Source organism: Phalacrocorax carbo, chromosome 10 (genome assembly GCF_963921805.1).
Source record: "Phalacrocorax carbo chromosome 10, bPhaCar2.1, whole genome shotgun sequence".
Taxonomy (NCBI): Eukaryota; Metazoa; Chordata; class Aves; order Suliformes; family Phalacrocoracidae; genus Phalacrocorax; species Phalacrocorax carbo.
In genome coordinates this window covers 12426055-12447707 of record NC_087522.1, presented here as the reverse complement: position 1 = coordinate 12447707, position 21653 = coordinate 12426055, and the positions used below count along the sequence as shown (strand labels likewise).

The window sequence follows — 21653 nt, the reverse complement described above, 5'->3', positions numbered from 1 at the left end:
GGCTGCCTGCACGGCGGCCCCGGCACGAGGGCCTGGCCGGAGGCTGTCGGTGCTCGCCGGGCACCTCGGCGGCTCTGGGGCGCGGCCTTGGCGATAGTGGCGCCCTCGCCATGTTGCTGCAGGAAGAGTCGAGAAAGGGGCTCTTGCGGGGTCCAGGCGGTACCTGATGGGTTTTACCCCCGCGGAGGCTGGGAGGGGAGCGCTGGGGCCGAGGCAGAGCTGGCTGGCGCCCTCAGTCCCTTCGCAGGGATGGGTGGCTGCGGGGCTGCCCGAGGGGTCTTCCCGCCCAGCCAATACTCGCTCCCCGCCCTCACTCGGCCCCGGGCAGGACTAAGGCGGCCGAGAGCGGCGGCATAGGGCGCGCTTCCTCAGCGAAGCCATCCAGCTCAGCTTCATCCTCCTCGGGCCCACCGTCCCCTCACGGGGAGGAAAATGAGGGGAAATGGGCCACCCTCCGCCGCTGCCAGGGAAAGGGCGGGGAGGGCCGAGACGCGAAGCCGCCCCGCCCCGCCCCGCCCCGCCCGTCAGCTGTTGCTGGTCGGGCCCTGCGCGCCGGGCGCTGATTGGCCGCCGCGCGACGCCGCCCGGCCCCCGATATAAGGCGGCGCGGGCGGGGAAGGAACTGTCGCGCCCGCCGTGGCGTCGGTGGGTGCGCCGGCACTGCTGTGAGGCGCTGTGTGGCGGGGGCTGCGGCGGACGGTGAGCGCTGGAGGGCGGGGGAATCGATACCGGTGCGGGAGGGGTGCAGCTGGGCACTGTGTGGGGCACAGAACTTCTGGTGGGGAGTGAGCCCGCCGTGCTGTGAGCCGCGGCAGGGGCCGGCGAGGCGGGCGCGGGTGTGTCCGGCGCTGGGGCCGGAGCCCTGGGAGCGGTGGAGGGGGCCTCTGTCCTTCCTGCCCACCCCGGGCTGGGGCCGCCCCTTCCCGGGCGCCGCCGCTCTTTGTGTCTGTGGCGGGAGGCGGCGGGCTCCGCTCCGGCCCTGCCTCGCGCCAGAGAGGTGCTGGGGCGCCCCGAGGGTGGTCGGGGGCACCCCCGGCGGCGGCGGGGGCTCGTCCCCGTCCTGCCAAGCGGCCGGTGCCGCCCGGCAGCCCCGGGGCTCGTCTCCGTCCTCCGGAGCGGCCGCGCTGCAGTCACAAGGCGATGCCTTAGGCTTGGCGCGGGCCGTGCCCGGCGCGGGAGGCTCGTCCCCGCTCGTTCGGCGCCGCAGAGCTGAGTGCGAGGAGTTACGAACGTACTACAGACCGAGTCCAAACGGACCGACGTATTGACGGTCCTGGGAGTTGTTCAAAATGAATTCTGTTCCTTTCTCTGAGCATCCGCAGTGTACCGTGCCGTCTCGTCCTCTTCCTTTTCCTGGCCTGAGTGCAGGTGTGCCTCCGTCAGCAGATGTTGCTTTTGAATAGACCTAAAGAACTCTGAGCAACTTGTAAAACACTTGCCTTGATTAGCAGGTAGGTGAAGCGGTACCAGATCTTCTCTCCCTGACTGCCTGTACCAGGAGCTAACGGTTAGACGTTGTTACGTAACTCTGGAAAGCCAAGAGCAAAAGGGACTGGGGATGCGGAGCATCTAGAGACCAGTGTGATCCCTCTCCACAGGGGAGGAGCAAGGCGGAAGACTTGCCAGACAAGATCCAAAACCAGTGTGACCTTCATCTTTCTAATAAGGTGATTCTGAAACTTGGAGTAGAGGACTCCTATCATGAGCTCTTGAGCTACTCAATACAGGTATGTGGTAGACTTTTTGGGTACTTGCAGTCTGAAGATTGGAGCAGAGTATAAAAACTGCTTGAATATTGGGAATGTATGGGTGCTATCTAGCTGCTGTTAGACAAAGCCATTAAAAAACACCGAACCACGGATTTGGAGAACTACCTTGAATGTGTAGAAAGGGCTTTTTATCAGCAAACTTAATGTTGTGCTCTCTCTATATTTTCTAATATATTGAGAACGAAGCTGCGCTATGGGATATACATAGCATGTTACTTCTGATCACTGAATGTCAGAAGTGACCCTGTTACCTTATCAGGACAGCCCTCTCGTTAGGGTTCCATGTGGATGTCACACTGACAAATATAAACCTAGAGTGTGACATGTCTTGCCAGCCATGCAGTTGCCTCTGAAGCAAACATTAAGACTAGAAACCTGCTTTGAGTTCTGTATAAACTGGTAGACCTGCCTGATTCCACTTGCTATGCTACTGAGAAGGTCTGCCTACTCTTGAAATTGTGTCACTGTGTCTGGGAAACTTCCTAACCTGCTATTCTCCCCTTCCTTCAACATACTGTCTTCTGTAAAATATTAACTTTTCTGTGGTTTAGCTTGGTTTAAAGCTTTAAAAGTGATTCTTGATTAAGTGTAAGGTACTACTACACCTCATGCAGAAATGAACTGCTGTTCCAGTCAGTACTCTTGGGTACCAGTTTTTGTTCTAGTGTTTCTAACAGTTGCTTCAATGTTAAGTTGTTGGAAGACTGTATCTAATTAGCCACAAACAAAGCCTTTTTTAGCTGTCTTCCCTACTCTTTTATTCCTCATCACAAGTATAAATAAGCGTTGTGAAGAGATCTGCATTGAAGGCTTCTACTGAACAGCTCCCTGCTTCTAAAATAGCTTCTGGCCAAGCCCGTTTGTGCAAGGTAACTTGGCTTTATCCGGAAGAGGTGGCATTAACTGGAGTTAATCACAACAGTGATCCCACTTATTTTTTTGGAAGTAGTGCTGCCTAAGCACTGCTGTATTGGAAAGGCCCAACTTGGCTATGGCTGGGTAGTGTGGGTGCTGTATGCACTTGTGTGCCAATGGTAGAATTACAGCTGTGATTCCCTAGAGGGCTCTTCCCCTCCTCTTCTACTGGCAATAAGGATGCTCTTGTGATAGCTATACAGTATGCCTCTAAAGTAATCTTACTGGCATATACCGGAAATAGTATTTTAAGCATTTAAGACCTCTTAAAGGTCTTAACATGGAGGCTTTTTAACTAAGCAGTCATTACTAATTTTTTTTTTTGCAAACTGAAGGTCACTCTGGTAGTTTTATCCTCATTTCCTTTGACCTGCTCCATTCAACTTACTTTAGGTGAAATACTGTAGTAGAAAGTATACCTCCCACCTTCCCCCCAACCCAAAAAACTAAAGCCAAAAGACTTCATACGTGCACCTTGAGGACTTTGGTATATTTGGGTGAACTATAGTAGATTTGCTTTTGAGGTCTTTTCCTATAGCTTTGGCTTCTATAGTAGCAGTATTTCTTTATTTCTTTTCAGAAACATGCCTGCAGGTGTTAATTATAGCAAACTTAGCAGCAGAATGCCTATAAGCATGAAAAACTTGGTTTAGAAACTAAGCCAGCCTTGCATTGAATTTGTCCCCTAGCAGCCTTCTGCAATTTAAACTGCCTTTCTGTTTGTCCTTTACATACAACTTCTGAATTGTATAATAAAACTTCACAAACTAAGTTCTGAATAGAAGCTGGTATTAGGCAAAAAAGAAAAGAAGCAGTTATTTATGGAAAAATGGTTTATAGCTGATGTTTTCACTGCTTGATTGCTCTAAGAGCTGAGATTGGCTATTTGCAGTTCCCACCAGTGAATCTGACTAATCTGGCTAATGAGTAAAGATGCTTAGATGCTTGCTTTGATAGCAAGTGTGGTGGGAAGGGATATAGCACTAGGAGCGCCACCAAGTACAATCACTCTGAAGATGAGGCATTTACAGCCTTTAATATCTTAGAGTATAAGTGATAAATGCAGTCAGTGTTGCTCCTGCTATGCTCATGGGCTTTTTTAGTTCAGGTATGCTTTAAGGGAAAAGTGAATCTGAAAGCTAGTTGTAATCTCTTTTAGATCAGTTTTAAGGAGATCTATATTTTCCCATCAAGAAGCGGACTCTGAAGACGGCTTAATCCTGATTTCAGTCAGTTGCTGGTGGAAAGAGGAGTGAGGCTGAAGTTCTGCATCTAGAAAACAACACAGAAACCAGAGACCTCTCTGGTAGTTCTTACTAGTATTGTTACAACATGCAAATGTACAGTGCTAAGGAGAGCTTTAGCTCTAGGTATACGAAAACTAGCAACAACACTGTAGCTTTCGGTACCAGACCTATCCAAAGCTAATGAAATAACTGTGTGTGTGTTACTGTCCCAGTTACTATCATGCACCATTAACTAGCTGTTTGCCATTTTAAATCCGTACAGGTGCTTAATACCTGACTTCATATAGGGTGCTAGTTCTGGACTCCTTGAATGGGAAGGAGAAGAGGTTATGCCTGCAGAAGGAATTACTTCTATGCTTTACCTCTATCTCATTGAGAAGCAGAGTTGAAGTGCTTTGAGAAAGTGACCTTGAATTTTATCTAGATGTCCTTTTCCTAGAAGGTGAATGTCCATGGGATAATCTTTTCAAAGATCTTTAAGAGGAATCTGTAAGTTGCTGTGTTGCATTCAAATTTGGAGTAGAAATGTTTAATAAGGGTAGTCTCATGCACCCTGGAGGTCCTAGGTCTCCATCTCTAACACTTTCTACCTTGCTGTATAAAAGCAAAATCACTTGAGACACAGGAGAGCCTTACCCAGCTAGAAGTAACTTTCTACTGTAAGCAGAGTGAGCATTCATGTGTAACACCCTACCTCAAGGACAGGTCCTGCAACTTTCTGTTCTATCTACTACTGTTAACATCTCAGTTGTCTTAGAGCTCTTCTAGTTAGTTGGTAATAATAAATACAAATGACCCCTTAGACTGGAAGGATAAGTATGATAATATTCTTCATTGTGTCTGAAGTTAGGAGTAAGACTTCTACAGGAAAAGATGATTTCCTGATTGTTAAACCTGCCCTTTTGCAAGGGATTTGTGCAGCTTATTTTAGAAGGAGCTGTCATGAATAAGCTGCACTAACTTGCAGAGGCTAAAGAAACAAAGCTGTCATACCCAAAGTAATCAGCATGTTCCTCCTGGCCAGCTCTGCACCTTGAAGCTCTCTACTTATGCTCATGACTGGCATCTGCTGTAGAATGTCATGTATTCTAGAAGCATCAGCTGTGTGGGAGTTGCCAGTGACTGAAGTCACACACTCATGGAGTGCATGTGTGCCTGCAAGGGTCTTCCCAGTGCTTGCTGAGAAATAAGACTGATGGAGATTTGGGTCTGATCTTTGTATGTTTTAACATAAGGGTTTTTCCAAAAGGTGGAAGTAGGGATTAAATTGCCTTACAACTTCAAGCAAGCAGTAGCAGTGTTATTAAACAGTAATTGTGGTGTTAAACAAAAGTGTCCAAGAACAGTAAATGAGAATTAAGAAAGTACTATGTGGCTTTTCACACAAGGACAGCAATAAATGCCTACCTCTCATAACTCCTCTGAACTGCTCCTGTGCAAGCTTTGTTCAGAAGAAGCACCTTCCCAGTGGACTTTCTGGTCCAGCTGTACTCCTCAGGATCCCAAAAGAAATGGGAATGGGAAGAGCCCAGTGTGTAACCTGCTAAGAGAAAGCCTTGTCTTAAGACAGAGATCTGTACCCTTAAAGAGCCCTGTTTCTTCCTCAGATAGGAACTTGCAGATCTGCCTGTGACTTCCAGGTCAAACTGAGACCATTGCAGTCTGTGGCTGTTAGAAAGGAGAGGGAAAAATATATTCTCTTACAGTCCAGATAGATGTAGGTCCTTTGTTATCTAGACCTAACATCTAGCTCTTGCTTTCAAACTTGTTCCTCAAGACTGCTTGCAAAGGTCTGTGCCTTGCTAGCTATTATGCTGAGGTCTAAAAACAGCTTGCCAAAAGATCCTGGTTATACAGAGGATGGTGGTGTACAAAACATCATACTTTATATAGCTAATGCTGTCTACTCACTTCAAGCCTGGTAGAGTGGTAGCATTTGCAATGCTAGTTTCTAGTATTAAAAGCTATTTTCTAGATAACAGTACTCTTTAGTTCTTATGTAAGGTTATGTGCTGCACCAAACTGCTGTAGAAAAACAGTGCTAGTAGGTTGTCATTGCTGCTCGCCTTTGTGCAGGCTGCAGAAGAGGGCTTACTGTGGATATGCAGGCACTGCATGAGAAGCAAGGTAAATCATCTATACTGATGCTGTACTGGTGTGGCTAGATCAAACAGTGCGCAATTCAGACATGCCCTGAAGAAAATGAAAGTTGCTCTTAATCACCCTCAGCTGATCACCCTATGTTGGATAAGCATTGCAGAACTGAGATGATCGTGACAGAAATCATACACCTCTCTGGCTGCAGTGGGCACATAGCTCTGCTGACGGTGTGCAGTGTGGTTAGTTTTAGGTTTTTCTTACTTGGGCAAAATTGAGAATGCAGTTCCTTGGCTGTACCAGGTACACTAGAAGCTATTGGTTGCTGTAGTTTACAGGGCTGGAAATGTAGCCACAGTGTGTGCAAGTTAGTTATGTGAGAGTGGGCCCTAATGACACTCATGCTGAACTTCTTAGTGGATGTGTCCTTGCTGAAATAACTATGTGGCAGTGTGCATGGATCTGCCATTCCATGAAACATTAGGGAATAAACTTAGTCTATAGCTTGAGTTCTGTCAGTAAAGATACTGTAGTTGCCTTGACTCTTTCATGTTGAAATGCTGATGAGAATTCAAGTGCAGCGGATAACACAACAACCTACTGATTCTGGCTCAAGTTTGGTTATGAGTGACTTATGAGGGGCTTGTATGAAGATACTGCTGTTGTTGCAGCTGAGAGACAGCAACAAGGATGGTGAGAAAGAGCCCTTCCTGGAAAGGTATGTGGCCCTCAACAGGCAGGCGCTTAGGGCAGCCAGAAGATACTCCTGTTACTCTGTTGCCAGTCAGTGGCCACCTGTCTGGTAAAATGCAGGCACTGTGGTTCTGTGCTTGCAGCTGATCTTAGTGCTGTGAGGGACTGTCTGTTGTACCTGAAATTGTAGTATTGGGCCCTAACCCAATTCCTACAGCAGTACACAGGTAATATATGTTCCCAGGTAGGACTGGCTTTGGCTTCTGCTAGTCCTCCATGAGTTTCTGCATTGTTAAAGAGCTAGGGTAGTAGGAAAGTAAAGGTAATGAATGACTGGCTTTTGCTTTCCCAATTGAAGTAGAGGAATGTAAAGCTACCAACTTTGTGAACAGTAACTTTGAAATTTAAGGCAAGGCTCACATGATCCCTTAAATAGTGTTAATTTGGAAGTGGCAAAAGATAATCTCTATACATTTTTGTCCTACCAAAACTCTGCAGCAGACTAAGGAAGTCTTACAGCTCTTCTTTCCTATTTTCCTGCCTGCTGCCTCTGGTCCAATTTCATCTGCAGTCACAGAATCACAGGTTGGAAGGGACCTCAGAGATCACCTAGTCCAACCTTTCTGGGAAGAGCACAGTCTAGACAAGATGGCCCAGCACCCTGTCCAGACAACTCTTGAAGGTGTCCAACGTGGCCGAGTCAACCACTTCCCCGGGGAGATTATTCCAATGGTGACTGTCCTCAATGTGAAAAATTCCCCTCTTGTGTCCAATCGGAATCTCTCCAAGAGCAACTTGTGTCCATCCCCCCTTGTCCTTTCCATCGGACTCCTTGTAAAAAGGGAGTCTCCATCTTCTTTGTAGCTACCCCTTAAGTACTGGTACATGGTGATGAGATCCCCTCCAAGCTGCCTTTTCTCAAGGCTGAACAAACCCAGCTCTCCCAGCCTATCCTCATATGGCAGCTTCCCAGTCCTCTGATCATCTTGGTGGCCCTTCTCTGGACCCCTTCCAGCCTGTCCACATCCTTTTTGTATAGAGGGGACCAGAACTGTACCCAGTACTCCAGGTGTGGCCTGACAAGCGCTGAGTAGAGAGGGATAATGGCTTCTTTATCTCTGCTGGTGATACCCTTTTTGATGCAACCCAGCATCCAGTTGGCCTTCTTGGCTGCAGCAGCACCCTGTTTGCTCATGTTGAGCTTCCTGTCCACCAGGACCCCCAGATCCCTTTCCACAGAGCTGCTCTCCAGCCAGGTGGATCCCAGTCTGTGCTGCACTGCTGGATTACGTTTTCCCAGGTGCATGACCTTACACTTGTCCTTGTTGAACTTCACAAGGTTCTTGTTAACCCATTCTTCCAGCCTATCCAGATCTTCCTGCAGAGCAGCTCTCCCTTCTGGAGTGTCTACTTCCCCACTCAATTTGGTGTCATCTGTAAACTTCATCAGGCTACACTTGATCCCTTTGTCCAGATCACTCATGAAGATGTTGGATAACATTGGGCCCAATATCGATCCCTGGGGGACCCAACTTGTGACAGGTTGCTAGTTTGAGAAAGAGCTATTTACCTTTTGGGTGCAACCTGTCAGCCAATTCCCCACCTGCTGCACAGACCACTCGTCTAAGCCACAATGCATCAATTCTCCAGGAGGAGGCCATTGGGAACTGTATCAAAAGCCTTGGAGAAGTCCGGGTAGACAATGTCCACTGCTTGCCCCATGTCAACAAAGCAAGTCACTTTGTTTTAGAAGGCCACCAGGCTTGTCAAGCATGATCAGTCCTAACACACTACCTTGCTCTTGTAGTTTGAAAGCCACTGAGAGGAGCAAAACTTAAAATAATCATCTTCCCCTTGTGTTTTGTTAGTCCTCAATAAATCTAGCTCTATGTGCTTCGTATGAAAAATGCACATAAAGCAGCATCTGTTGGTTTTCATCAGCTCAATGAAAAACCAATTAATGACCACGTAGTCAACCCTTCTAAACAGACCGGTGTTAGGGACAGGCTTACAGTAATGCATTAGCACTGCAGTTACCTGTGCAATTAGTTTACTGATCCTGGAACTCTTGTTGGGTAAGAAGGATGTTTGGCCCTTTTTAAAATTTAGTTTACAGACTTCTGACTCTGAAATGTACTGTTCCTGTAGGATTCCTTTAGGAAAACTAAAGGTAGTTGAATTGCTACCTGGTAATGGATTTGGGAGCTCACCCACGATTTATCATTTGTATTAAATAGTCTTAAATCTCTATACTAAACTGTATAGCTTCCATACAGTCTATGTGTCTGTGTCTTACCTTCTAGTAAAAATTGTGACCTCAGTAGGCTGACCATGTGCTATGTTGATGAAATAAGTTTAGCTTTCATTTGCTGCAGATTGTTGTAGAAACCTGCATCTTCAAAAGCAGATTGTTGAAGAAATAGCTTAAAATTAGTAAGAACTGTAGGAGTGTGAGAAGCTGAAAGCACTGAATGCAAGAGGGTCATGTATTGTTGTGAAGGATACAAACCATGAATATAATGTTGCTGAAAAGGGTAAACCTTTACAACTTCATTGTCTATTTTTTCTACTGCAGGAGTTGGAAGATGCAGCAAGCCTAACAGTAAAGACAGAAGAATCTCCTTAAAGTTGGACAAGCTGAAATATCGACCATGTCTATTATGGATCATAGCCCCACCACTGGAGTGGTGACTGTTATTGTTATTTTGATTGCTATTGCAGCTCTTGGTGCCTTGATACTGGGCTGCTGGTGTTACTTGCGTCTGCAGAGGATCAGCCAGTCTGAAGATGAGGAAAGCATTGTGGGTGAAGGAGAAACCAAAGAGCCCTTTCTTCTGGTGCAGTATTCTGCTAAAGGACCTTGTGTAGAGAGGAAAGCTAAACTAACTCCAAACGGCACAGAAGTACATAGCTAACTTGGAGCAACACGTGTATGGACTATGATTATGATGTGTGTAACCAGCAGAAGAATCTATACTGTGAAGAACCTAGTCACATGCACGCTACTCATCAGAAAACACCCTGAGGATTAAATAAGCTTTGTTTGCAACTGCATGCACTGAGAAGTTGCACTTTGCATCAACTGTGTATTCCTTTATGACAGGAACTGACTTACCTGGCATAATGTCCATTGCTGGCAATGGACACAGGGATATATTGGTGTGAAGAGACTACTAGCAGATCTTTCTTTGTTACTTGAATGTTTAGCTGAGCCTATTTTGATGGAGCTACTACTGTAATGTGAACTACTTTACAACTGTGAACAGGCTGCCAGAAGCTTTTTGCTTTGTGTTCCACAGCATATGGGAATAATACGATGCAACTGTACATAACACAAGGGGACTCCTGAATCACAACTGTAGATGCGATTCCAGACCTTCAAAACCAAATCTGCAGTTAAAGCTTGCTTCTGCTACTAACTTGAGTGCACAGCCATGAAGTCAGAACTCCTACTCTTAACAGTTGAGCGGACTGATGCAGAACACCTATGAAAAGAAGGTATAAGCCTTCAGTAAAATGTTGAGGGAGGAAACACAGGAGTGTCAAGAAATGAAGTGACTTCCTTCAGCTGCAGCTAGGTAGATTAAGCTTTTGGCTGCTAGAACAGAGTTCTCTAACTATGTAGCTACTGCAAGGAGGCTGCCAGTTTAATGGATTCCAACCTGGGAACTAATGATGGACCCTGAACTCTCAGGGGTGGTCCAGAAGGTTTCCAGGAGTTTGAAATGGCAGTAGAGCAGGCTTTTCCCTTCTATAGGTCTGCATGCTGAAACTACAGAAGTGGTTACTTATTAAAACTGGCATAATTGCAACTAGTATGAATTTTTCCTAGAACCCCTGTATGTGTACTTCGCAGTTAGGGTGTATGTTAACAGCCTGTTGTAAAACAGCATTTTAGTCCACAAACAGTCAACTAGAGAATTCAGTTAACGTATCTTGTAGATAACACTCTTGATTTAACTGCACTACCGCAAGATAAGTTTCAGTCTTTCCTATAAAAACAAATGTTAATATGGGGAAGGGAGAGATTGCTGATCAGTTTGTAAAAGTTTTTAGCTGGCAAAGTCTTTCCAAATAAAGACATCCTTTCCATTTCTTGCTCTGTACTATAGATGTAAAAAGATGTGTTAAACGGAGTTTTGGAACTCAAAGGTTTGGGGTGAGGAGATGGGGACGGAAAAGGTACAACACTGAGCCACCAGTGACAGCTTACATATTCTAAAACTCTTAAGGTAGGCACACATGCCTTGAGGCCACTGACATGTTTTCTATGATATTATATATAGCTTCCTTTGCCTACTGAAATCTTTAAACACTCAGTTGCCTAGGAGAAAAAAGCTACTGTAAATCTGTTCCCTGAGATAAGTTACAAACAATGAAGTCCAAGTTCTTCAGCTCTACAGGAAGCATTAGAATTCTTGTACCTGTACATATGGAATAACTAAGTAACTTAGGCCTAGCAAGCTTGCTTGAGAATTATAACTATATGCAAAACAATAATGGCCTAGACAAAATCTTGACCCTTTCTCCTACAGTAAGATGTTGTCTTACATTTTTAGTGCTACATTTGCCTTTTTTTAATTGAAGGCTATAGTTTGAAGCAAAATTAGTGCTGCCAGTAGCAAAAAGCTCCTGCTATTGCCTGTTGAGTAGATTATGGGGTACAGCTGATAGAGGGCTGTTTTTACCCTGGCACATGCCTTTTTATTTTTAGGATACTAGTCTCATGAGACTTGCATGCATAGCAAGACCCATACACTTAAACTACTGTATTCCAGACCTCTTACAAAGCAAGGAGTAAAGGATTAATTCAGTAAGACTTTCTTTAGTTTTCAGTAGAGAACAGTTCACACATGGCTCTTGCAGGTTTCAAGACAGTCAGATAACTGGTATACAAAAGTGATACAAAGTGCTGAAGTTCTAGAACAGCATAGTTGTAGCAAGATGACTATGTCCACTCAAGTTTACTGACTACACAGATGAAATATCTCTATTTTAATTCAGCAAAGAGAATGCAGTGTAAAGAACAAACTTCAGAAATCATGGAAAAGTATAAATCAAAGGTCTAACTTCTCTTCTAGCAGCTGTAAGAGAAAGCCAGTGAAAAGTAACTGGTCCTTAGTCAGAGATGCTTCACACTGCTGCCCCTAAAAATCAGGATCTTTAATTTCAATGGATAGGCATTTGGAAGTTAGTGCAACAGTAAAGTGCAGAAAGTGTTTTCCATTTTCATCTTCTCTTTAGATGGGGGTATCTAGTAAGTTGATCAAGTATACAAAAATATTCCATTTGATTTTTCTTTTTCTAAATCATGTGGGGGAAGAAGTCTTTCTTTATAATGAATTTCAATAAAATTTGCATAAATACCTACCCGATACTGCATCATTTGACTTTTTGTAAGCAATCATTCTGTCCTGTTTCCACTACTGTGCTCTGTCTCTATGGTATCAGTATTATCAATCCTTTTTTCCTCTGATGTGGTGGTAGCTGTTGAAACTGATATATCACTATCTTCAAAAAGTGTTTGTTCTGACTGAAGGGATTCTTTAGTTTCATCTTTGCTTTGTAGCTTTCCTTCCCTTGATGCCACCAGGATTCTCAGTAAAGTATTCTCTTTAAGGAGGTTTTCTGATGCATCAGCTAACTCTTGAAGCTTTTCAGCCATTTCTAATAATTCTTGATTCTTTTGGTCATATGTGGCCTGTAACTGCTCACTGTGGAGCTGCAGAGTCTTGTGCTGCTTTTCCAGTGTGTGTTTTTGCTGCTGTAATCTATGTTCCTCCCTCCTAGCTTCAGAAAGCTGTGCTTCAAGCTGGTTGTGGGCTTGATGAAGGGCACTGATTTCTGTTCTTAACTTCTGAATTTCTCTTTCCAAGTGGGAAATGTGTCCTTGCTGTAGAACTGCCTTTTTATGTAGGCATTCTTTGGTACAGGGCTCTGATGAAGAAAGACTTGAGTGATGTAAAATAAATTTAAGTAGATTAGGAAGATTAACTGAGAAGTCTTCAGGGAACTTCACACTTTGTTCCTTCCTAGAAAGATAGAATAAGTTGATATTGAAACATTCAGATAGGTAAGCAATAATAATTTTATGTAAGCATCTGCTATTCAACTCCAGCTTGATATCTTGGGGTTTTTTTGGTTTTTTTATTTTTTTTTTTTAACCAAGAATGGTTAATACAGTAGTTCAGAGAAAACAGAACTCATGTAATAAAGATAGAGCACTCAGTATTTTCTTTTGATGAACCCTTTTACCTGTATGCCAGTCTAGGTGCTGTAAGCATCTCTGCACTAGACTGGTATTTGAGAGCAAAATTTTCTGTTACAAAGTTTTCTGTCACATTGCAGGAAACAAATATTACTCTTACAAGTATCCCGATTATGGGCAATGAGCTTCAAGTACATACGGTAGCATCACCAGGGTATACTGATATGTTTGTTAGTAAGTTGAAGGAGAGCATTTAAGTGTTCCTGATTCTACGTACATTGTTAGAAGTTAAATCCAGATGTATAAAGCTATCTGATAGGAAATTACTATTTTGAGCCTATATATATTATCCTGGTAGAAGTAGCTTAATGTGTTCCCAACATCAGAGGGGTATTGCAAGGAGCAGAAAAGTACAGTTTTTAAACAGTAAGCAACCACTTTAGTCAGAAGCAAGGCCCTTTTGCTGTCAAAAACCCAAACATTTTTACTTGTTCCTCTTACTTCTTTGTCTTTATGCCACTGAGCTGATGAAGGAAGGAAACGAAATAAGGTTTTTTGTTTTTTCCTAAAGCTCATTATATGGCTGTAAATACTATGCTCAGCATATGAAGAAGTAGGCCCACTGCCTTCTGCTACAGCGTAAACTGTTCCTCTTAAACTGGCAAAAGAGTCCAAGCTGCTTGAAGACCAACAAGTACCAAATTCCTTCCTCAAGAGTACTAACCACCAAAAGATACCCACAACCTCCAGCTGTGTTAAATGTTAAAATTATTGCCCTCTTTGGACCATGTATATGCTTCTATCACAAAACATAGGCTAAACTGTCCTCTGAGACTAGACAAGAACTAACTCTCAACCGTCTTTTTCTGAACCAGTTACATCTAGAATCATTAAGGTTGGAAAAGACCTCTAGGATCATTCACTCAGCATGTTCCAGTACAACATGAGTTTGCTGCCTCCTGACTATTGCAGTAGAGCTACTTATACTCAGTTTGTTTAACTGGGAAGCTACCTAAAAAATAGCTTTATCACTTTGTATCATCTTTAGCCTTTGCCAGTCAGAAGCATATTCTCTCTTTCATTAGGAAGCCACCAAAACAGAGAAGAAAAGCTTAGTTTACTTCCCTTTGGTTGGCAAATTCATAAACAGATTAATGGTATGTAGCATACATTCAGATATGGGTTAATTACACATGTCAGAAAGCAGACATAAGACAAACTCAAACAAAAGTTATGGCAAAGCAAGAAAGCCAGATTCAAGTATAATGCCTAATGCCTCAAAGCTTACCACTGCTGCTCCTGTACAACGCACACCATGGACAACTCCTATGTCCCCACATGTATGACATTATGCTTTTTAATTGCTTAACACTGTGCATCGGAACAGGGGAGTTATTCACTAACCAATTACAGTTGCCTCAAAAATGCTTTCTGTGAAATCCAACTCATTACCATATGGATTATAAACATATGCTAATTTCATTTACTGAGATCTATTTGTTGTATTTCAGGGGGAACACAGATACCATATTTTATCAACAATTCAAGAACTTCAGCTAGCTGAGGCTCCTGTTTACCAAAATCAAGCTATTTCTAGAAGCATAAGCAACATGGTTTTTCTTCCCCTGCAGACTTCTGGTGACCAACCAAGTTAGTCTTATAATTACCATCAGCAGTTTCTCAGCTGACAATCAGCTCACATCCAAGTTTAATGAATCATTACATGATTCAGGCAAAAAATAGTCAACACTAAGACAAAACTGACTCATTACACAGTGGTAATATTTTACTACATTATCATCCATTCTTATTGACACAGTATGTATCAGAAAAGCAAAAGGCTGTTTAAAACAAAAAGCCAAACAAAATATTAACAGTATGTGGTGGAAAGAAACTGAGAACAGAGTTAATCTGCAATAATTGTCTCCTAAGGCAAATGCATAAGGAGCTGCATGGAAAGCCTTAACATGAGGCACCTTTCTATCCAAGATTAATATGCGATTATTCTAGTAGTACTAGTGATACAACAAATACTATGAAAACCTGATTTTCTTGATTACTTAGATGCGGCAAAATATTAAATATAAAGCACACTGGAGAGGAAAAGCAAGACAGAAAACAATGACTAGAGGTAAGGTACCTTTATGAAACCAATTGGAACATTACAGAAACAATCTTACTAAAACTATTGACTGTCACTCCAGAGACAGTTTAGAACTGCTTTATAAAACAGACCAAGGCAAAATGAGTATCTATGAAAAGAAATAGGGAATACCGGACTTTTTAGTAACACGTGGAAGATAGTAAGCATTAGAGGAAGATTCACTTACAATTAATTATTTTACTGCTCTAAAACCTGCTTGAGCTATGCTTTAAAATAATCCAAGAAAAAACTTTTCATCATGTTATACATGACACACAGTCTCCTAGAAGGCATGGCTCTGCAAACTAGATCTTTGCTCAAAAGTTGGAAGGAAAGTCACTTGACTCAGGTTTCCAAATGGTATGTTGGGGCTCATTAACTAGAACAGTGGTCTTTAAAACTGTACCCACAACAATACTTGGAAATCAGTTTCTAAGTTTTCCAGCCATAAAATGAATCACATTAGTATTCCAATGCTTATTAACATGGTTAGATCTAGTAGATCTTTACCTTATGCCACCTGACCTAATGGAGTGGAAGACAAAGCATACTACTACTACTTCCTGTCTCCATTGTCAACACCTCAGGAAACATGTGGCTCATCTCAGCTAAACTTGAGACCACTCATCTTTAAAACAGCAGGTCCTCCGCTTGTAGCCACTCCAGCCAGCCAGAACTAATGGACTGTGCAGATGACAGGTAAGAGTCTGAATGCTGGAAAGCATGTAAAATTGAGACCCAGTAGAATCTGCAGAACTCAACAGGTAACTGGACTCTGGTATTTGGCACTGAAGACTGCAGCTTTTGCTAAGCAGCAGATGAAGGTAACACTGCCTTTATGTAGACAGGTACACAGCTTGGAACTACTCCAGCTGAGTTCCTGCTCCGTTAACCTAAGGAACAGAGAAGGACTGGGACTGAGCTGGAAGAATGTGGCAGAGGGAGCCTGATCTGAGGCTGATTTGCAAGGCTTACTCCACAAAGTAGGGGAGACGATGAGTTGGAAGTTGGGGTGACTCAGATCTGATAGAAACAAAACTATTTCTGTACTGAATTAAAACATGAATTCAGAATTGCAAAACGTAAGGCACAGGTTTAAGGATTTTTGTGGTTGGTACTGTGCAGTGTTACCTGTAGTCTGAATTACCATTTGCTGACTGATAAGAGTTCTTGAGGGAGAAGGGTGGAAATCAACATTTTTTTTTACATTGCAAAGAGGCAGGTATTTATTATAGTGCTTGTTTTCATTTCCTTTGTATAAAAACTATAATTGTGTAAGATTGAGTATTGATCTTTTAAGAAAAACAAAACCCAAGGTCAATCAAATCTAATGCATAGGGCCAAAAACATATCTGAAAAAATAAAATTGAGCACTTTTGAAAGCTTGTGGCTTGCTTGCATCTAATGTTTCTTTCTTGTTTCTCAGCCTATGAGAGGCTGGATGCACCTGCACTGTGTGTACTGGTACAAAGTAGAAATGGCACACAGGTTTGACACACATTTTCACAATTTCTCCCTGCTGCAGAGGAAAAGTAGGATTCAGGACCCATGAATGCTATTCCAGGTCTCATGCCAGTCCTAAATGTACTCTCCTGTCCTTTTACATCCCTAACTTCAGAGTTCCATTTTCTCCTGACCCACCCTTCCTGACTTTCTCTACTCCACCCTCCGTTGTCTTGCCTTCCCCGCCCCTCCCCCATTCAAGAATCAGTTCCCTTCCTCCAACTCAGCTTTCTTTCACTATCCCAGAAATTATTCTCAATCCTAGCTGTCTCCTTGAAACTACACTTCCCTGTACTACACTCTCTATTTCTTGGCTTTTTGTCTGAGGTCTTGCTTGCTGTATGTAGTTTCACTTCAACAGCACCTACACTTTGTTTCACTGCTGATCTCCTTTGGATATTTTCCGCTTTAGGTGTTAAACTGCTACCAAAGCTTCATTTGTTTTCTATTTTAAAGAAACAATGCAAGGCTTCTAGAATGCCAACAAATCTACTGCTGCTTTTCTCCTGTGAAAAGTCCAGCACCTGTTACTAAGTCAGAATGAAAACCAAAACATTTTGGCAATATACACAAATTCTCATGATATATTCTGTAGTATCTGCAAAAGCAATACTGTCGGGTTGGTTTTCTTTTTTTTTTTATTACTGCTAAAAAAATTAGTCATAGCATTAAGGACATTAATGACAATTAAAGTATCTGCACTATTTCAATAAAAATTTTTTAGAACCTTGAAAAAATGTATTTATGCCCAAGTGAAATAGTGAATAAGTACTGTTTTAAGAAAGAAAAAAAAAAAGATATTTCAATAACCACAGTGTTAGTTTACAAAGGAAGTTCTTATATGAAAGAAATTTACTTTGAAGCATGGCTTTCACTTGAAGACTGTATCACACCATTTGAAATACTCATAGTTTAAAAAAAAAAATTATGTTTAATAAACACTGCATTAAAACAGTAAAACCCCTGAAGTATTTGCAATAGGTTTCCCGTTTTTTCTAGCCATGCAACATGACAATTTTCCAATAACTTTTATACCATTTCCAAACAATTTTGAGAATATTTTCATTTTAAGTACACTTTCTTACAGTGTGTTATAGTTCCACTTCTTCAACTACCTGTTTTTACTCCATCCCATATTCTCTTTCTACTTGATCATAAAATTCATAATGGTTGGTTGGGGTTTTTGCTTCATATGCTTTTATGGCACCACACTGATGCCATAACAAGACCAATGATATCACAAAAGTAGAAAAGTAGGAAAAAGGAAATAATTCTATATTCTGATTTTATCAGAAATGAAAACACCTCTTATTTAATATACATTTTATATATTGAAATTTCTTTAATATGAAACTTCTTTCACTACAAAAGGGAACATAGCTGACATATAAATAAAATAAAACGGCAGAAAATTTAACCCTTATTTTTATTAAATCAGAGATAGCTCATATCTTGCCCTATGTAGAATGCCATTCCTATACCCCGTAAAGTCAGAGGTTTTGCTTTAGATATTACCATCTACTTTAGAGAGCTTATAAAGGCCAGTAGTATTTCAAGTCATTCTCTCTGCCACTGTTAGACTAGTTCTCAGCTGATGGAACACTTCCACGGTTTATGCAGGTTGCCAAAGAATCCGACATCCAAAATACAGGTGCAGACACAGATACATTCCCCCCAAAAGCCAAACATCAGAACAGAGAAACATAACCTGAGAGGACTTCAGTTTGAGCAATGAACACTCCGAAGTCCCTCTGATTACGTTACATTCATTAAAAACTACAGAGCAGATGACAGAGAAAAAAAAATTCACAGATTAGGACCACTGTAATATTTCCATAGGATGCATAAGCCCTCCTTTAGTACTCAGATTCTCTGCCTTTTTTTCCTTTTTTTTAAAGACAAAGATTTTATTTTAAAAACACATAACAACCTACCTCCTCTCCCTCTGTAACATCAGGATTGTTATTTTTTGTTCTCTTAAACAAGACCAAGCTTGGGCTGGATTACTTACTCTCCATGTGTATTGACTTTTTAATTTTCTTCACTGAAAACACAGGAAGCAAATCCTTGCATTTTACTTCAAGAATGCTTTCTAATATTCTTTGAGATCTCTCTTAGTTTATCCAATTAGAAGTGATTAGATACAAGTTGCAGTACATCTACATTGCACCACCATCTACATAATTTCTCCTCTTCCTCCTCCTGTAGTCACTCATTAATTTATTTGGACAATGCCACAATAATAAACACAACCAAATTATAAGGAAAATTAACTGAAGAATATGGTTAGTAATGCTGCTGTTCATAAATGTAGACTTACAAAGAATTAAATAAAGACCTTTGGAGACAACATTCACTACCTGCATACCATCAGCTATCCATGACTATCGGGGTTTTTTGGCTGTTTTGTTGTTGTTGTGTTTTCTTAATTAGAATATGCATAACGTAAGAATACATATATGGAAATGAATTACTGTTTGGCTTTTTTCTCTACTAAGACATGTAAGCAGATAATTATTCTAACTTAGTGAAACAGAAGTTAAAAACCCACCGGGAAAATAATTACATTACCTCTGATGAGGAAAAAATAAAATGGTTGGGAGACGGTCTGTCATAAATTCCCATGGAAGGTCATTTCGAGTGATATCAATTCTGTTAAGAAAAGACACACTGATGAAGAGAACAAGCAGATTAACAACCTGTTTTTTCTTGTAAAAGACCATTTTAGGGATTGGGAAGAAGGAAATGCAAGTATCTGTGAAAGTAACTCTGTGTTATGTCAAAAATATATTGTGTATATGAGTCAGCAGAGTTAATTACCAATATTCAGGATGATGAATCTCAGTTTAACAAAAATCTGTGGGGTTGGTTTTTTTGCTAGAAAAATATGTACAGTATTCCAACTGCTCTCACTCAGCAATTAAATCATAGTCACCCATTAGGTACACACCTTCCTTCTCTGAAACAAACAAACGTACCTAACAGTTTCAGTGCGAGACTGAAGTTTTCTTCTATTCATTAATTTATTCGTCAAGTACAACTCTATGTATATTTTCCCTTTTAGTAGTTTTGGGAGAAAATGACTTTGCTTCTTCCAAGGACAAGCACATTCTTAAAGGCACATTTTTTTCTAAAGGTCTACGTAGAAAGGAACACAAGATTTTGTGAATGAAATATTTGCTCAATTGCTTGTTATGTTTTTCTCTGCATTTTTAGGTTTTCTTTGATCATAAATAAAATTCTTATTAATTACAAAAATTTTATTATAGAAAAAACCATAGCAATCATATTGTTAACACTGCAATAAAAATAATGGAACAAATGAGGGAACTTCAAAGTCAGGAAACAGAATGGGTAGAGATTTGACCATGGCATTACATCTGTGGGAACAAAGCTGCAATTATAAACAGGTGATAACTCCAGATTTTTAACTGAACTTTTTTCCCTATACGTCTCATGCTGCCTCCTGGAGTAAATTCAGTCACAATGAAACAAGGATGTAATCAGCACAGATCTTGTAAGTATTGATATATTACCAAATACATGAAAAAGAATGTCTGGGTTGCACTGAAACATTAAAAACCCTGAAAACACCAAACAAGACCATATCTTTTTTATATATTTATATCATACACATGCATATATAAAAAAATACATATGTCTATAAACTGGTTTTGGCTGGAATAGAGTTACTTTTCTTCACAGTAGCCTATATGGTGCTATGTTTTAGATTTGTAATGAAAATAGTGTTGATAACATAGGAATGCTTTGGTTATTGCTGAACAGTGCCTCCAGAGCATCAAGACCTCTGTTTCTCGCTCTGCCCCCGCAGTGGGCGGGGGTGGGGAGGTGGGACACAACCAGGCAGATGACCTGAACTAACCAAAGTTCTATTCCATACCATATAACATCCCACTCGGCGGTAGAAGGGAAAGGAGGGGCCTTTAGGGGGATTAGCCATCTTTTACTTGGGAACCATCTGGGCATCGGTCTACCCATAGGCGGTAGTGACTGCCTGCCTTTGCAGCACTTGCTTTGCTTTCTTCTCTCTCCTTCCACTTACCCTTCACTTATTAAACAATTTTGTTTTGTTTTATCTTGACCTCCAAGTTTTCTTGGTTTTATTCTTCCTTTCCTCTTCCCCCATCCCACTGGGGATGGAGGGGGGAGGTGAGTGAGCAGCTGTGTGATGCTTAGCTGCCCACCAGGGTTAACCCACAACAATATGTATTTTGCCTGTCTCAAACAATTTCTCAAGTAACAGTACTACAGGTTATAATTATCTGCTACATGTTATCAGAGAGGGGTAAAAATTATTTTCTGCTGCTGTTTCATCGATTAACTTCCTGAAATTAGGAAGTTTCAAGGTTAATTGCACTGTTTGAAAATTCATTTTAATTAAACTGCGCAACTACTGCAGTGACATTGAAAACCACAAAGTTTATACAGACGAAAAGAAAATAATGTATTCAAAGAGAAATGAAGCAGATGTCATTCACATCTACTATTGCAAGATTGTACAGAGGAAAAAAAAGTAATTATTTTCTAAAGGTGATGACCTCAATGAACTTACATTATTCTTGAGAGATAAAATTAGAATCTTTTTTACCTTGCCACAGTGAAATTATCTGGAGGCAAAAGCCGAGCAAGTTGAATAAAGATGTGATTGAGAGAAGCACAGAATCCACACCACTGTGCGTAATATAGCAGCAAGACATTCTGGGAAAAAAAAAAATGGAGAAGAGTTTCATTATCTATTGTAGTTACTCTGCAGTAAAGGAGGACTAGTCTTCACAACATCTAACACTTGGCACCCTTAAAATATGAAACTATATCCTAATGTTAATAAACTTTATAATAAGCTATTTACTGATGCCCTCTGTCTGCTGAGTTAACACACAAAAACGCTTGGGGAATTTTCTTTCCATAAAGACAAAATGAAGAGGATTATATTATTTAGTTTAGGATCATTCCCTTTAAGTGAAAATGCACCAAACTTTATTACACTTCCTAAGATTCTTTTGCAATCTTCAATTCCTATGTATCTAACAGTGACTGTATACTTCATGGGGTGGGAG

The 21653-nt window shown here is 41.4% G+C and overlaps 2 protein-coding genes across 7 annotated transcripts in view; one reads left to right on the top strand and one right to left on the bottom strand.

Annotated features, from left to right (window-relative positions):
• The first annotated feature begins 593 nt into the window (after positions 1–593).
• Positions 594–12096, top strand: SNN (stannin). 4 transcript variants are annotated; one of them, XM_064461931.1, is made up of 3 exons: positions 594–699; positions 1599–1727; positions 9297–12096. In XM_064461931.1, the coding sequence occupies exon 3, from the start codon at positions 9373–9375 to the stop codon at positions 9634–9636; it is 264 nt and encodes an 87-aa protein (XP_064318001.1). In that variant the 5' UTR covers positions 594–699; positions 1599–1727; positions 9297–9372; the 3' UTR covers positions 9637–12096. The 4 variants fall into 4 exon arrangements, with proteins under 4 accessions (XP_064318001.1, XP_064318004.1, XP_064318002.1 ...); XM_064461932.1 differs by having other exon boundaries at positions 603–699; positions 1452–1727; XM_064461934.1 differs by lacking the exon at positions 1599–1727 and having other exon boundaries at positions 598–699.
• TXNDC11 (thioredoxin domain containing 11) overlaps positions 11531–21653 on the bottom strand; it is a 35402-nt gene continuing 25279 nt past the window's right edge. For all 3 annotated transcript variants that reach the window (XM_064461917.1, XM_009508913.2, XM_064461918.1), the window contains 3 exons: positions 21185–21294; positions 19147–19227; positions 11531–12753 (listed from right to left, as the gene is read on the bottom strand). In XM_064461917.1, coding sequence (XP_064317987.1) covers positions 12126–12753; positions 19147–19227; positions 21185–21294 — 819 coding nt within the window. In that variant the 3' untranslated portion in view covers positions 11531–12125. The remainder of the gene's footprint in view (positions 12754–19146; positions 19228–21184; positions 21295–21653) is intronic.